Here is a 17,900-nt window from a genome sequence, read left to right as displayed (position 1 = left end):
TGCTATACTGAAAATTTGGTGCCTCTACCCCAAAAAACAGCCCCCCCCAGAGCCCCAGATACCCGCAGATCAATTCTCCATGATTTTCTATGGGAATATATCTCGGGAATAATAGAGTTCCCAGCAGACATTTCCCTCCCCTCCCCCTGCTTTCTGATGACCCTGAAGCGGGTGGGAGGGTCTCCAAACCAGGGAATTCCCTGCCCCCACCTGGGGATTGGCAACCCTACATGTGTCACAGGCCCTCCCACATTATCCTAAACTGTCGCCCGTGGGGCAGTTATTTTTAATTTGCATTTTTCAGTTGTATGTTTGGTCTGCAGCCTGTATTCTATGGCAGCCCGAAACGGAATAGCCCAGGCTAGTCAGAGCTTGGAAGCTAGAAGGGTTGGCTGGCTGTGGTTAGTATTTGGATGGGAAACCACCCAAAGGAAAACAGGCTTGTGGGTAGAGAAAGACAATGCAAACCACATCTGCTTATTATCTCTTGCCTTGAAAACCCACAAAGAGTTGCCATAAATGGGTTGTTTCTTGATGGCAATTATTATTATGCCTGTTCTGAGTTTTGTATGTTGTTATGCTATGTGTTCTTACTTATTAGCAACCTTGATATATTAGAAGGGCAGGCCATCATATTAAAAAAAACCTAAATAAATAACATTTTATTATTATTGTTCCTGTTATACCAGTTAAGTTCATATTTTAGGAAGAACTATTGATGACTTTCTGCTAGTTTCTCCATTAACACTAGCCTTTCTGTAAGATGAACTTTTCTTCAAGGATTCAATGGATGGGTGATTTGGTGGTTCCACCTCTGGCAAGACAGATGCAGTAGACCCTCTTTTGCTATCATTGGCTTCACCACTAAGTCTTCGAGAAAGCACTGACTGCTTTGGGGAGAGCAATGGACCTTCGGATTCTAAAGTGACATTTGGGAGCCTTACTGGACTATCTTTAGAGAAAAAGGACTTCTGAGAAACCATAGACCTTGCGGGACTTTGATCATTGATTGAAAGAGACTTCTTACTTGGTTCTTCGTGTAGCGGTTGACTTGTTTCAGAACCCTCTTTTACGGTACCCTCTTGAGGAAACTGTGGTGGAAGTATCTCAATAATCTCTGTCTTTTTGCTACCTTCTTTCTCAGCAGAAGATGGTCTTCCTTTCGGTTTGCTAACTTTGACTTCCTTTTTCTCTATGGGTGTTGCTGTGACCACCACTTTCCCAGTGGGCATTTCAGGCTTAAAAGCAACACTCTTCTTCATGTCGCTGGGCTTCTTCTTATCGGCCGCCTTCTTCTTCTTGTCCCCAGCTTTCTTTTTGTCACCTGGTTTGAGTTTAGGAGTCTTGGGCCTAGGTGGGCGTGGTGCATAGATCTCTTCATTCACTTTTGTCCAGTCAATCTGAGAGGATAAGCGTATCCCGCTGCCCTTGACTCTCTTGTAGCCAAACATAATCTCCAGAAGAACCTTGGTAACAGGAACGGAGATGAAACCCAGCTTCTCAGAAAGGATGGTTTCATAGTTGTACTTATATACTATAAGTTTGGCTGCATTTTCAATCAGAAAATCAATTATGGCTTGCTTCGGGAGAGGCCGAGCTTGCAGGCGTGCCCGCTTGATGTCTTTGGTGGTAATAACATGTCTTGCAGGAACCTGGGAAGAGTAACCATGGGAGAAACAGAAAATCACTGAGCATTTATTTATTTAAACATTTATACTCTGCCTTTCCTCATGGTATTTATTTGTTTAATATGTTTATATACCGCTAATATAAACATATTAATGTTTATATACCACTTTTCTGCCATTGCATTCAAAGCAGCTTGCAGATTCGAATAACACCTGCAACAGGATACGCACAGCAATCAGTACACACTTCTGGGCTTTTCTTCTCTGAGCACAAAACTATGTTACGTATTGATTATTAAACCGATAATCTGCCCTCTCTTCAGAATGCGTTTACAAAAATATTGAAATGTCATAATAAAGTATTTTTTAATTTTATGCCTTTTCAACTTTATAATTCAAACACCCTATTAAAAATAAGATCCAACAAGCACACATAACATTGAAACTTACATTACTTTATTTCAACATAAAGAAAAACACAGTAATATTTTGTTGTTCCATTTAATGTGCAATGAAGAACTCCAACCTCTTCCTCATCCCTAACACTAAAGCCAGAGTGTTCTCGGTAATAGCCCCCACTTTGTAGAATGCCCTCCCCGAAAACATCAGGGCCCTGCAGGACCTGCCACAGTTCCACAGGGCCTGTAAGACCGAATTATTCAAACTTGCCTTCAATGATTAGGGGGAGGTGGCTATTATCTTACAGCACTGACAATCTCTGAACTAATATAATGGAAATTAGAAACTTGCCATCTTGAACTTTTAATATGTATGGAAATGTTTTATTATATATTTTATTTTTAAAATGATATCTTTGTTAATTGCTAATGTTTTTAAACTGTTGTTAGCCACGCTGAGCCTGTCAGGGGAGGGCGGGATATAAATTTGATAAATAAATAAATCCCCAGTCCCAAACCCTCTTGTCTCACTTTTTCTTTAGGCTTTGCTTTGTTCCGATAGGAAAGAAAGGGAGAACATATCCACACACAGTTCTCCAAAGAACAAGCTTTCCCCTCCCAGAATTAGTCCCTTACTGTGGCCTCTTTGAACCAACTGCTCAGTGAGCAGGAGAAGCAGGGAAGAAGAAGTGTCATCATGGACATTTACACTAGCTTCCATTTCAGCTGTGATTAGGACTGGCTAGGGTTGCCAACTCCAGCTTGGAAAATCCCAGGAGGGTGGAGTTCAGGATAGGGAGGGAGCTCAGCAGAGATGCCATGCCGTAGAGCAGGGGTGTCAAACATGCGGCCGAATCAAGCCCCCGGAGGGTTCCTATCAGGTCCCCAAGCAACTGGCCATTGTCTGCTTCCTTCTCCCTCTTTCTTGCTTCCTTCTATATCACAGCTTGCTTTGCAAGGCTTGCTCAATTGTACAGGAGCTAGAGAACAAAACCTGTATTTTCTCCATTGGCTGAGGCTCCTCCCTTGGGGAGGAAGGGGGGGCAGGCAGAGCTTGCTTTGCCAGGCTCAATTGCAAAGCAAAGTTACTGAGCCAAACCTCTCTTCCTTCTATTGGCTGAGGCTCCTCCCCCTCCTGGTCTCCTGGGGAAGGAAGGAAAGAGCCTGAGCTTCCTTTGCCCAGTTCCCTGGGTCCCATGGGAGAAATACAAAGAAAGCATCTTTAAGACCAAGTGCTAATATTTTAAGCATGTTTCATTTCCAGCTCCTTGGACATTTGTCTTCTTTGTATACTTCCCACCAGGGCTTTTTTTAAAAGTAGGAACGCACAGGAACACAGTTCCGACTGGCTTGGTGGCAGGGGTGTGTGGTCTAATATGCAAATGAGTTCTAAAAAGCCCTCTGTGAAACAATGGTGATGCCAGGGGTGTGTGGCTTAATATGCAAATGAGTTCCTGCTAGGCTTTTTCTACCAACCCCTCCCCCCTTGCTTCTGCAGATTGAACATACGGCATCAATTTAAGGGTACCAGTGACATATCAGTGTCAACAATGAGGCAGCAGCTAGGACTTCGATTTGGGCTGCCAAAGTATTGAGTTGGATCCTACAGTTCAGGGTTGCCAACTTCCCAGGGGAGGAGGAGCTGGAGATTACAGCTGATCCTGGAATTACACCTGAACTCCAGATGACAGAGAAAATGGAGAAAATTACTGCTTTGGAGGATGGACAGACTCTAAGGGATTATATACTTCCGCCCCTCCCCAAACGCCATCCTCTGCAGGCTCCACCTTCACTATCTCCAGGAATTTCCCAACTTGGCAACCCCTAGCTAAATTAGTCATCCTTGCTTTCCGGAAGGAGTCTGGAGCAAGAATTCTTTCATCAGAGCAAAACTCTTCATTGTGTAAATATTTCTCATCTTTTTACATGGCCGTGTTCTGTGAATTTATCAGTCTGCATCTAGAGTCATATTCAGAATTACATGAACCCTCTTCATTTTCATCAGAGCAAGACCCTTCATTAGTATTATCATCTAACCAAATATTTCTGAATTAATTACATTATTTGTTTTTCGTGTTGATAATGTGGGATTTTAACGTGCTATTGTTATAACCAAATGGTAATCCTGATGAGATGAAATGTTAAATGAACAGATTAAAAAAAATTCACCAGTTCTCATTCTTCAGTAAAAGAACTACAAAGGGAGACTGCTGACATAATTTATCAAGAGTTTGACACATTCTCCCTGTCTCACCCTGGGAGGTCTGAATAAGGGCTTGGGATTCCTTATTCGTTATAGATGTTAACCAGGGCTTTTTTGTATTGAGAAAAATCCCTGCAGGAACTCATTTGCATATTAGGCCACACACCCCTGACATCACCAGAAGTGCTGTCGCCTGTTCAGTAGGTTACCTTCAGGATATCGACACAGAAAAGTACAGTGCCATCAGATGCATTTTCATGGATGTGTGTTTTCACACAGTCCAATGAGAGATCTTATTTCGCTCCCCCTACCCCAACATGGACATGTCATCTCTACATATTACTCCACAACCAATTCTTTCAGTAGTAAGCAAACCAATTAGTCATTTATAAATAACATGTTTTTAAAAAGTATTAACATTTGGTGTTTATTTTAGTTCATGGTACTGTTAGTTCACATTACTGAATTTTCACACAGCACACTGGGAGATGCAGTCCCCAGAAAATATAATTACTTTATTCTTTATAGCCTGCCTTTCTCACTGGGACTCAAGCCGGATCATGCAGTGTATACCATGTAATTCTGAATATGGCTCTAGATGCAGACTGATAAATTCACAGAACATGGCTATGTAAAAAGATGAGAAATATTTCTGCAAACTTGGGAGGACACCCAGGGTTGCAGAAAAACTGTATACATTTAAAACATTGGAGAAAGTGTTTTAACACCCCCCCTCCCAAAAGGATAAGTGTTGTCTACAGCATAGGCAGTGTAGAAACAAAATGATTTTTGGCTGCCATTGCAAAAGACCAGCTTCTCCCAGGAGGCACTCATGGGCGGCTCTGTGGCTCTCTCTTTGTAAGCCCAGAGGAGGCTGGAGGTGGCAGAGAAGACAGAGCGTGAAGTCTGGAAGTGCATAGCTGCCTAGTTCCTTCCCTCTGCCGGAGACCTTTTTTTGAGCTGGAGCCCTGGCTAAGCCAGCCGGAACTATGTTTCTGTGCATTCCTGCTAAAAAAAAAGTCTTGATGTTAACTATCTTACTTGCAGCATAATTCTAAACTGCGTTTCGCCCTTCTAAACCCATTGACTGCAGCCACTGTAATTATACCGTAAAACTCTCTGCTGTTACATATTAAGTAGTTTAGCAAAAGTAGAGGATGTTCTTTGTATTTTCTTGATTACATTTGAATTTTGCATTATTACACCACTTAATTACACTTCCTGCATTTCATGTCCCTTTGATATTGCTTTTTTCATACTTAATACATAAACGTTTGGCTTCTCAGGATACACTACATTGCATTTGATGAAGTGGTAAGTCCATAAAAGCTTATTCTGGAATAAAAGCTTGTTAAATAGATTACTGTTTATTTTTGCATACTGATATTTGATATCAAAGATTATGAGAGAAATGAATACAAAACAGAAATTAAGTATGGCAGGTACCTTTTTCCCCTGACCTTCCGTCTGTACTGCCTCTTGCTTTTTCTTCGGCTTGGGAAGTGGAGGTGGTGCGTATTTTGGTTTGGGTGGGGGCTCCTCTGGTGGTGGCCTTGGCTTTGTTTTGGGGAGCGGGGGTGGCACATATTTGGGCTTGCGTGGAGGTTCCTCTGGTGGATTAGATTTTCGCCTGGATTTTGGAAGTGGTGGCGGTGTGTACTTTGGTTTGCCCTTCCCTTCCTCTGTAGCTTCAGATGCCTTTTTTTTATATTTTCCTTTTCTCCGCTTCTTTTTTCGGCCTGGTGTTGATTCAGCATCTGATTTGGAGTCTACCTCAGATGTTTCTCCTCCACTTCCAGAGCCTTCACGTCCATCCTCTTCTCCTTCTCCCTCTTCTTCTTCTTCACTACCGCCCATTGAAGACTCCCATGGCACTGACAATCGACCTTCTTCTCCAAAAATGTCAAACAAAGGGGCACCATCTCCCAAAGTTGCTTCTAGTACTTTCTGAACAGCTTGGTTTATAATATCTTGAAGAGCTGCAAGCATTCCATTTTCTTCTAAGAAATCCAGGGCTTGGAATGGTTCTTGCCCTGAAGCATAAAGTAGAAGAGTGCTTGGAGTTGGTTGTTTCAAAACATTTGTAATTTCCTTATGAAGAGATTCTGCAGAAGGCTTCTGCTTTGGCAGTTTCTTAAATTTTGAGAAATAATCTTTTTTGGGTAGTTGATGAAAGGATTCTGCTAGTTTGGCCCAAATATGGAAGTGTTCTTGCAGGAAGTAATAGGTATCTCCTGATCGTTCTGAAAGCGTCTGCAAAGGGAAAAGAATACCAACAAAAATGAAAATACAGAGCGGCAGACAACAAAATGATGGGCTAGACCAGGGGTGTCAAACTCATTTGTTATGAAGGCTGAACCTGACATAAATGAGACCTTGTTGGGCTGGGCCATGTGTGTCATAAAATGTAATGCCAGGTAGTGGAGATATAAACTTTATAAAGGACACAGACAAACACAATTACAGATTTTGCATCACTCCTGTGTGATCGAGGGAACTGGGCAAAGGAAGCTCTGGCCTCCAGTACTGCATGTTTTACACCCCTGGGCTAGATTATTAAAGGAAGATATTGGGGACAAGTATCCTGGCAGGGAGGACAGAATATAAAATCTGAATCCTCATGGAATTTCCAGTTTAGGCGATATCTAACTCGATGGCCATATCTTTTGATAATCTGAGCCAGCTTCAAACTCTTTACCCCATTCTTCTTCCTTTATCTGATCAGCACCTAAAAAAGGGAAGAAGATTGGATTTATATCCCACCCTAAACTCTGAATCACAGAGTCTCAGAGCAGTCACAATCTCCTTTACCTTCCAGGGGCAGCCAAAGGGTGGTTTATGTCACTGGACCCGAGGAGAAACAGTAATAGATAAGTGTAGGCTGCTGTATGAAAATATCTATCTATTATAGAGGTGCACATGGATGAAACATTAATTTCATTTTTCAGTTTGTTGTAATTTTTATAAACCCACTTTGTTTAGTTTTTCATTTATCTTAATTAAATTATGATAATTATATTAGTGTCATTTTTCATTTGCTTTATTTTCAATGGGAGACCCAACCAGTAGTCTCTTCCTTTAGAGTACTGTGTCTGAATGGCATTTTCAGGCTTTCATCTACTTCCCCCAAAGCATTTCAGAGTAGGGTTGCCAGCTTCAGATTTAAAAATACCTGGAGACTTTTGGGTTGCAGCCTGCAGAAGACAGGGTTTGGGGAGGAGAGGGACCTCAGTGGGGTATAATGCCATAGAGTCCACACTCCAAAGTGGCCATTTTCTCCAGGTGAACAGATCTTTATCACCTGGAGATCAGCTGCAATCCCAGGAGATCTCCATCCACCACCTGGAGGCTGGCATCCCTATTTCAGAGAGATAGGACAGAGGCTGTCCATTTTAGAGAACATATTTAAAGGTATGACTCCTATGGATTTCCAACTGATTTCCACAAGAGACCCTGCTAGTTTTTGATAGGGTTTGGCTTGTTATTTTTTGGATGTGTTAACCTAATGTCCTTCTTTGCTACAGACTAGAAAGCTGCTAGTAAGTCAGTTAGGCTGCTCTCAGTCTTCACTGCCTTGTAAATTTTTTGGTTTTATACACACACACACACACACACACACACATATATATATACAAGGCTTTTTTTGAGCAGGAACACACAGGAATGCAGTTCCGGCTGGCTTGGCATCAGGGGTGTGGCCTAATATGCAAACAAGCTTCTGCTGGGCTTTTTCTGCAAAAATGCCTTATGCTAAACAATGGTGATGTCACAGGGTGTGGCTTAATATGAAAATGAGTTCCTGCTGGGCTTTTTCAACAAAAAAGGCCCTGTGTGTGTGTGTGTGTGTGTATATATATATATATATATATATATATATATATATACACACACACACACACACACACACACACACACACACATATACATATTTATATATATGTTGTTCCCACTAATGTATCCAACGCAAAGTGTCCCCACTGCAATCCTTTGCATTGCCTATGAAAGGCAATGGAAAACCAAAAATGTAAATGTGAGATTTTTCATTATTTTCTCATATGCTTTGGTTTTCTCTGTTCATTTCCATTGTTAAAAGCTAACAAAATGATGATGACAGTGTGTTTAATTTTTAAAACAAATGGCTCAACCCTTTTCCTTATCCATTACGGGGTAAGTGGGAAATCTCTCTGTCCCCTGCATATGACAGGGTTTTCCAGAGCTGATAGTGCAGATCCAGAAATGTGTGCAGAAGTGTATTTCTATGCCTGGATTATATGTGCTGGATCAGAGCAAATAAATATCAACACAGTTGGAAGATCCAACTCTACAAGAGAAGCTTAGAAATACCTCTGCATGGAATCCTCCAGACACTTTTTTCTCCTTCTTTGGTTTGGCAAGCCTGGAAACAAACTTATCCAGCAGGCATACTTTGTGGACTGGCTTCTGCTTTTCCTTGCTCTGAAATTGCCTTTCCTGGCCCTCATCAGAACTGGATGTTGCAGTGGTGGTGGCAGTGGCAGTGGTAGTACAGTATTTAGAGTGTGAATATGTTGAGCTGGAATCAGTGTGTCTATGACTGTAGGAAACTGACCAAGATGCGCTCTCTCGGCTTGAGCAAGAATCTTCAACGATGTCAAAGACACGTTCTCCATCTTCAGTGGTCACATCCCGGAGCCTCCGGACCGCATCTTCCACAATGCTCTGAAGACTGTCCAGGACATCCTCATCAGCTAGAAAATTCATAAAATCTGAAAATTCATCATCAGCAAGACTGCTTTCTCCAGAGGCACTGCCATGCCTTTTCCGCTTCCCTTGGTGTGCATCGGCAAAGGCACTGGAAGCAGAAAAATGGGAGGGAGTGGCGTCTCGATTCCGGAATCCACAACGGGAAGGTGGCCTCATCATATTTCTCCAGTGATCGTGGTCTCTTCCGTGACTGGCGCTTCGGTTTCTCATCTATAACCAAGCAAAATGGGCAATGTCACCAACAAAGGAATTGGTAAAATCTAAAGTTTTTTACATGACTAGGGTTGCTTTCAATAGTTTTAGCCCTGGTATTACTATAGGAAGGAGCCTCATGGTGCAGAGTAGTAAGCTGCAGCACTGTAGTCCAAGCTCTGCTCACAACCTGAGTTCGATCCCGGCAAAAGCTGGGTTCAGATAGCTGGGTCAAGGTTGACTCAGCCTTCCATCCTTCAAAGTTGGTAAAATGAGTACCCAGCTTGCTGAGGGTAAAGTGTAGATGACTGGGGATGGCAATGGCAAACCACCCCATTAAAAAGTCTGCCAAGAAAACGTTCTGATGTGACATCACCCCATGGATTGGTAAAGACCCAGTGCTTGCACAGGGGATTCCCTTTACTTTTTTTATTTCTGTAGGAACCACACCAAGGCAACATCATCCCCACCCTTATTGTGTTAGTAGGATGGATTGAATAGAAGAAGTTGCCATATAGAGTCAGATCACTAGTCTATTTAACTCAGTATTGTCTATTTTGAGTGGCAGTGGCTCAAGGCTCTTGCACAGAAGGTCTTTCTCAACACCTGCCATCTGAGATCCTTTAACTGGAGATTCTCTCTGCCCAACTGATTCTTAACTGGCCTCAACATTCTGAGACCACTGAGCATGCTCAGTCCTCATCAGACCATTTTTGGAGTTTTTAACTTTTTTTATACATTTGCAAAGAAATATATTTCTGCATGTCTAGGGAGTCCCACAGATCCCAAGTCTATGGTTATTCATTTCATTGCCTTAAAGGTAGGCAGTTGACCTTCAGGAACATGGGAGGAACGAGATAAATGATTTAGAATTTTCCCATATAAACACCCCCAAATAATGATGTAATATTTTAGAAGTTTGAGCAGCTCAGTTCTCCAATCATTATGTGCTGTCTTCCTTGAATTGACCCTCAATATTCTGTGCTTTCTGAAACATGCTTTGTCCTCAACTGTCAGTTTTGTGGATTTCTTTTCTTTTTGGTTAATCTACAGCATCATCTTTTCCACCATATCTTGGGCATCCCTTGAATACACAGGTATTCCTACCTTGTTTACAACTAGCTATTTTTGCTGTTTCGGTGCAAACTGCTTGCATTGCCGTTAGATATGGAAAAATGATGATGCTGTTGCTTGGCGAGACATAAGAGCATAAGAAGGGCTCTGCTGGATTGGGTCAAGGTCCATCTAGTCTGGCATCTTGGTTATAACAGTGGCCAGGAGTGTCTGGAAAGTTCACACATTAAGAAGAAAGACAATATCCTTTCCCTACTGTTTGCCCTCCAGTAACTGGTATTTAGAGACAGACTGCCTCTTGATATGGTACAATTAACTATAATAACAAATAGCTGCTATGGACCAATCTTTCAGGACTGTATGAAGGATTTATTAGATATAGTTTGAACACTTATACATGGAGGCTTTGCCTTGTTCTTTAGCTCTGTGTCCACAATTCTCACTTTGGTTGCAACACTATAACTTGTAGCAGCAAGTTAATTCTGCATTCCCTGAAAAGGGCCTAGTTTTTCTGTTTGAGAACAGTCAACCAACTTCACTGTTGACCCCTGCCTAATATTATGAAGGATAAAAATCTGTTTCCCATTTTTAAAACCCCTGTGCTCCACCACACTCTAGCTTCAAATGCTTTAGCCTTATCACATAGGAAAGGTATTTCAGCCCCACAATTGCTGAGGCTTTTTTTTTTTTTTGCTGGTGCATACAGAGTCATTCACCACAATCCCTAAATCTTTCCCCTGAATAACTACAGGCAGCTCAAATGCCATCAGTGTATAGGTGACATTAGGATTTCCTTCGCCCCAGTGTCCACCCCTTTACATTTATTTATTTTCTGCCTTTCTTGCTGAAACTCAGAGGGGATTACAAAACAGAAGAAAGCCTCCCTTCAATTAGACAGCATTAAGACACTAAATAGTTACAAAGGAATCTCATTTGCTGCTTTCTTGGACTTTTTAATAGTCTCCTAGTCATTCAATTAAAAAAAAAATCCCTAGAAACAAGTTCATTAGAATATGCTTCAACTGAGAAGAAAGGCTGAGGCCTGCATTTTGGAAAATGGAGACCAATGCTAATAGTTATAGCGTTCATCATTCCTTTTGATACAGAAGATTTGATTGTATTCTGAGCTGCCTCAAATTAATTAACTGGGTGATTCTTCATTCTGTAAAGTCACCCAGAACTATGGTTCCTTGCTCCCCCCCTTCTTACCTTTGGCCCCTTGAAGCTCTCATCATCGGCCAGATAGCCTGAATATCCATGAGTCGCCATAGTGCTGAAAGGACAGCGCCTGCCTACCTCCTTCTCACGCCTTTTTCACGCACAGAAAAGTGGTTAGAAAGAAGGGATTCCAAGTGGAGAGATGGACAGCACCGGTCATGCCATCACTGACACATTGCCTTTCAAAGGTCTCGGGTACATTCCCAGAGAATAGCACCCCCCCAGTAGGTGAAAGGCAGGCGTTGATGTGAAACTTTTACAAATACAGTTTTAAAACATCAAGTGAGAGGGGAAATCAGAAAATGTCTTCCAAATCCTGGAAGTTGAAAGATGAAGATGTAAGCATGAAGAACTCCTTTGTGGTCCTTTAGCATGTCCACATTTTTACAAGGGCTGGAAATACTGAAAGGGACAATTCAGGATTCTAAGAACAGAAGAGCCTTGGCATATCCCGCCTGGAAACTAAATTGCCTGCATCTAAATTCATATGGGACTTATTCCACAAGTAGTGTTGTTTTTCTCCCTTTAAATATTTAGCATAGTATCCCCCAAAGGTGAAGAAGCCAGATAATCAGAGATGCTGGAATCCAGACTTTTCCTCACATAAGGACTTTTTGAGGGAGCTAATCAGCAGAGGGCCCAAAGAAGTACATGATCACAAAGAATCAGGTAGAAGCCAACAAACTACCTGCAACTTCCAGAGAATCTTCCTCTGCCATTGTTCAGTAGGCGATTCTATTTGTTTGTCCAAGTGGTTCCGCTCATTTGCATAGGACCTTCCATTCAAACTATGGCACCGATGGCCAGCAAATTGACCTCAGCCAGTCTTCGGGGACCAGCAATCGATTCCTGACCTTGGATGCTTTCTCTTCAATTGCAATGCAGAATTCTCAGAGAAAGATGGCTGCAGTAGCTGTGAGTTGCAGGTTTTGGAAAAGCAACCAGACATGCTCCACGAGTGGGTGAAAGCCAATCAAGCCTCAGGGTCAAACCAGACTTTGTAGTGGTGGCTACAAGCATAGCCAGCTTCAAGAGGGGATTGGATAAACATATGGAGCAAAGGTCCATCAGCGGCTATTAGCCACAGCGTATTGTTGGAACTCTCTGTCTGGGGCAAGTGATGCTCTGTATTCTTGGTGCTTGGGAGGGACAACAGTGTGAGAACTTCTAGTGTCCTCGCCCCACTGATGGACCTCCTGATGGCAACTGGAGTTTTTTAGCCATTGTGTGACACAGAGTGTTGGACTGGATGGGTCACTGGCCTGATCCAACATGGCTTCTCTTATGTTCTTATGACCTTCCCAGTGGATGTTTTACTGGAAATTGCAGCCACCCAGGGCTGTGGTCTATGTCTAGAAGAGGTTTATAACTTCTAGGTATGTGGCTTTACAGCTGGGCCCTTTCTCTGCTGAACCCTTGGGGCACTCTCTCCCCACCACCACCTCCAGAGCTTTTAACAACTTATGAGACTTGGGTTTGATCGGCAAAATCATACAAGGTGTTAACCCCCATCATCTGGCTTTTCCATAGCAGCCATTATCTACGATCTTTCCCAAAACTTTATAGCAAAGGAGATTTGGGAAAATGTGGAGCAAGCCATTATCTACGATCTTTCCCAAAACTTTATAGCAAAGGAGATTTGGGAAAATGTGGAGCAAAGCCAGGGAAAACCTGGGAGGTTCACGAATGTGCCAGTGTTGTGGGGCAGCAACCCCCGCCTCCCCAACAACCTCTTCCTAACAGCATGAAACCTGGGGCAAATAACCATGTCAAAATGGCCGAAGTGAGCATCTCTATATCTGTGGGCAAAGGCAGTCTCCTGTGCAAGCACCAGTTGTTTCTGACTCTAGGGTGACATGAGGTGACTCTGGGATGTTGAGGCCAGTTAAGAATCAGTTGGGCAGAGAGAATCTCCAGTTAAAGGATCTCAGATGGCAGGTGTTGAGAAAGACCTGTGCAGGAGCCTTAAGCCAATGCCATTCAGTGTAGATAATACTGAGTTAAATAGACTAGTGATCTGACTCTATATTATTATTATTATATAAGGCAACTTCTTCTATTCAATCCATCCTACTAGCACAATAAAGGTGGGGATGTTGTTGCCTTGGTGTGGTTCCTACCGTAACAAAAAGGTAAAGGGAGTCCCCTGTGCAAGCACTGGGTCATTACCGACCCATGGGGTGACATCACATCAGGATGTTTTCTTGGCAGACTTTTTAATGGGGTGGTTTGCCATTGCCTTCCCCAGTCATCTACACTTTCCCCTCAGCAAGCTGGGTACTCATTTTACCAACCTTGGAAGGATGGAAGGCTGAGTCAACCTTGAGCTGGCTACTAGGGGTGTGCATTCGGTTCGGCCAAACCGCATAGACCACCAAATCACCCCTGATTCGGAAGTATACGGCACTGTATACTTCCGATTCAATTTTCAGGCCATTAAACGGGAGCCGTATATGGCTTCCCGTATACTTCCGTATAGATATTCGGAAGTATATGGAAGTCAATGGAAAAGGCGGGAAAGGAACTTCTGCAGCCTCAGGGGAGCTGCTTGCTTCCTTTCCCGCCTTTGGAAGCCTTTTCCCGCCTCTCCCATAGCCTCCCTGGGATCAGGGAGGGAGGGGGAGGGGGACAGGAGCCCCAGCAGCCAATCCAAAGCATGCATTTGCAAAATGCATTGCAAATGCATGCTTTGAAGGGCTTTTTTGTAGCTGATGGCTGGGCTAATCCCTCAGCCATCAGCTACATTGTTGTTATTTTGTTTACTAGGGTATCCAAGTAAACAGTGTTCTTTGGCCAATCACAGAGCTGCTCTGTGTAGGGTCAGAGTCTGCCTGGCTGGACTCCATTCCATTGCTGCTGTTTTGTATTGGTGTGTGTGAGAGATTGTGCTGCGCTGGCCCTTGGCCTCAGCTGCTGCTCTCTCTCAGCCTTTCTTGACCTGCCTTGAGAAGAGAAGACGTCTAAGGTAAGATAGTCTTGGGGTTCTTGTTTTTATTTTAGTTAGTAAAAGGACTTTTTAAGACTCAGAGTCCCTTTACTTATCCAGATTTGGGTGGGTGAGTACTGGGTAGCTTATTTGGGGTTAGGGGGTTCTGCTGGGGGTGGGGGCATGGGGTGGGGTGGGGGGGTTGCCAATTTGCCTGTATCTTACTTTAGTGAGAGGACTTTTAAAAGTGCAGTGTCCTTTTACTTTTCTTGATTTGGATGGCTTGGATTTTTGGGGTTAGAGTGAAGGGTATTTTGGGGGGGAGGGGTTGGTAAAGTTCCTGTATTGTTAAAAGTTACGTTTTTTACTGTTTTAAAAGGATTCTGTGTTTGATTTGTTGCTGCTGTGTTGTGCTGCTGTTGTTCCTTTTCTCTTCTGGTTCTGGTTCTTGCGGGGGGGGGGGGCGCTGTTTGGCCTAATTTTCATTGTTTAAAAGGCCACTTTTTAAACAGTTGAGTTTCTTGGCCTTTTCCTGTTGTCCCTTTTCCTGGTTCTGGTTTTGGGGGGGGGGGAAGCTGGCAGTGGCACCTGGGTGAGAGACCCAGAACCAGCAGGCTTGTTGTGCTTGGCCAGCTCTCCCCGTGTTATTTGGGGCAGGGCTGGAGAGCTGGCATCTGGGTTTGCTGCAGCCAGGTCTGCAGAGCAGACCTTGAGCAGATTGTGTTTTGTGTGGCAGTGATGTTGGCAACTGGGTTTATATTGGTTCCAGGCCTGCAGGGTTCATAGAATGATAGATGGATGTAGTGCATTTGGGTCCTATAGAGATTATCTGGTGTGAAGTTAGGTTTGGTTTTGGGTGCCCAGGAATTGGACCCCTAGTCCAATTTTTTTTGGGGCTTGTGGGTTTTGTATGGGACAGTGCCCTGAAGCTGCACAGCAGTTTGGGGGGCTCTCCTCAAAACCTCCTGCTCCCCAGAGCCACTTTTCCCACGACAATTACAGTGAGGAAGTGGCTCTAATTGGTTTTTTCTCACCATTGGGAGCAGTGTTCCTTTTGGGGTGCCCACTGATGGGTGCAGTCTTTTTGGGCTAGGGGGGTTTCATGCTGGGGAGTCCACTGAAGCTGCCCTGCAGTTTTGGGGCCTCTCCCTCAAACTCCCCTCTGGCCAGAGCCACTTTCCCCACAGCAATTATAGTGGAGGAAGTGGCTAATTGGGCTTTCATCATCATTGGTGGCAATGGGCCTTTTGGGGAGCCCAAAAACAGGGACCCCCTGGCCCAATCTTGTTGGGACTTGGGGGTTTTATAGGGGAGAGTTCCCTGCGGGTTTCCTGCAGTTTTTGGGGCTCTCCCTCAAACCCCCTGCCCCCCAGTAGCCTCTAATTATGCCCTACGTTGCCATTGATTTCAATGGCCCATAGGGTATAATGGTGGGATAGGGGCACCCTCTTTGGGTGCTCCTGGAATGGGACCCCCTGGCCCAATCTTTTTGGGACTTGGAGGGTTTGTAGGGGAGAGTCCCTTGAAGGTCCCCTGCAAATTTGGGGGCTCTCCCTCAAACCCCCTCCCCTCCAGGCAGCTTCCAATATACCCTATTTTGCCATTGATTTCAATGGCCATAGGGTATAATGGGGCCGTATATTCGGAAATAGCCACGCATCTACCGTATATGCGGCTATTCCGAGTACGGTAATAGGAAATACACGGTATTCCGTATCTTTTTGGCCCTGTGTATTTCCGAATCTGTGTAATTCCGGGTTGTTGGGTTTTTTTGCACATCCCTACTGGCTACCTGAACCCAGGTCATGAGCAGAGCTTGGACTGCAGTACTGCAGCTTACCACTCTATGCCGTAGGCAAAATGAGGTACAAAATCTAGTACATTATTTACTCAGCAGCCTACTCTGTAAAGAGTCGAGGGATAGGTTTACACATGATCTTATTACTAAACTCTCCAATGTCACAGTACCAGGAAATGTATTACTTTCTCATAGATTAGGGGTGGCCAACGGTAGCTCTCCAGATGTTTTTTGCCTACAACTCCCATCAGCCCCAGCCATTGGCCATGCTGGCTGGGGCTGATGGGAGTTGTAGGCAAAAAAAAATCTGGAGAGCTACTGTTGGCCACCCCTGTCATAGATGCAGACATATAAACAAGCTGCACAATGGCATTATACTATGAAAGGTGCTAAGAATCTTTAGAGTATGGGTCATGGGTGAGCAGCAAAACACATGCTTTGCAGGCAGAATATCTAAAGTTCAGTCCTCGACCTCCCTAGTTTAAAAGGATCTTGAATAGTAGGTGCTGGGGAAAAACCTTTCTCTGCTTAAGATTTGGGGGAGCTGCTACGAGACAGACTCCATACAGTATAAGGAAGTATTGTGTGGTCGCATGGTCCCTCTTCCCCTCCCCTATGCTGACCAGGGCTGCTTTTGTTACTGATAGGTTGGAAAGTTGTAGTCACCCTGCTGGAATATAACATAGAAGTGTTCTTTGGGGTTTTTTTTAAAAGGTGTTTTTTAAAACATTCACAAAGAAGGTATGCAGCCAGGTGGCATTCTTCCCATCGTTTTGCCTTACAATTAACCAAGATTTATTGAATGAGGCAAGAAATTCAGGTTTTTTCAGGCACGTATGGTCCCCAGACTGCAGAAAGCAGCTTTTTCTGTTTGTGTGGTGTGCGTGCATACATGCCACAAGTGTCACAACGGGCCCAGCACCGAGGCTTCTATTTCTGGTATCTATGCGATCATTCAGAATGATGGTATGATATTAAATCCAAGGGCAGAAGTTCAGAGTTCAGCAGGGTATGTTCCTTCCCAGGAGCCGTAGGCAGGGCTGCAGATGAACTGTTAGAAGGACTGGATGGCAAAACTCACGCCTTCTATAAACAGCACTGTTTGGAAAATGGGCTATGCAGGGGAGATGCTCTCTCCTCAATGGCTTTTTTCTTCACTCAGAACTAAATGCCACTTTCAGAGGACTCCAGAATTTCGTATGTTCAGAGGGTCAGCCTTCTGTGCAATGCTGCCATCTAGAGGATGAATAGAAAAACTTGGCTGAGTATCTCAAAAGAGGTGGGGAAACACTACTTAAATATGACATTTCATAGAATCGGCACATCTGACTTGTGCTACGGAAGTAACAATGCCCATCATTGTGTTTTTAAAAGTCGTCAGCATCCTCCTCAGGGACTCCAAGCCAAGGCTAAAGCCTCAGGATGAGGAGCCAGAGTTAAGGACCAAGCTGTTTGTTGCTTGGCCTGAGAGCTTTTGCAGGAAGCTCCATCCCCGCCCCACCCCTCCGCCACTGGGCTCAGCTACATGCCGCCTCCTCACCCACCAGGGGCTTGATCTTAATAGACTCTATTGATGGACTTCTCAGCCTTTTTTAAGCCTGCAGGCACCTTTGGGATTCTGACACAGGATGGTGGGCACAGCTACAAAATGGCTGCCACACAATGCTAGCCATAGGAGGCAGAGCCAGCCAGCCAGTGGCTCCCACAGCTAAGCTTCACC

General features: G+C 43.9%; 1 protein-coding gene across 1 annotated transcript; it reads right to left on the bottom strand.

Moving 5' to 3' along the window:
• Positions 1 to 695: 695 nt before the first annotated feature.
• On the bottom strand, positions 696 to 9,186 carry CCDC116 (coiled-coil domain containing 116). Its single transcript, XM_060249157.1, has 3 exons — positions 8,574 to 9,186; positions 5,676 to 6,482; positions 696 to 1,700 (listed from the first exon to the last, which is right to left on the bottom strand). The coding sequence occupies exons 1-3, from the start codon at positions 9,180 to 9,182 to the stop codon at positions 696 to 698; spliced, it is 2,421 nt and encodes an 806-aa protein (XP_060105140.1). The 5' UTR covers positions 9,183 to 9,186.
• Between the last annotated feature and the right edge of the window lie 8,714 nt (positions 9,187 to 17,900).

The sequence above is a fragment of the Heteronotia binoei genome, chromosome 11 (genome assembly GCF_032191835.1).
Source record: "Heteronotia binoei isolate CCM8104 ecotype False Entrance Well chromosome 11, APGP_CSIRO_Hbin_v1, whole genome shotgun sequence".
Taxonomy (NCBI): domain Eukaryota; kingdom Metazoa; phylum Chordata; class Lepidosauria; order Squamata; family Gekkonidae; genus Heteronotia; species Heteronotia binoei.
The sequence above is the reverse complement of the archived record's forward strand: the minus strand, read 5'-3'. Positions and strand labels throughout refer to the sequence as shown.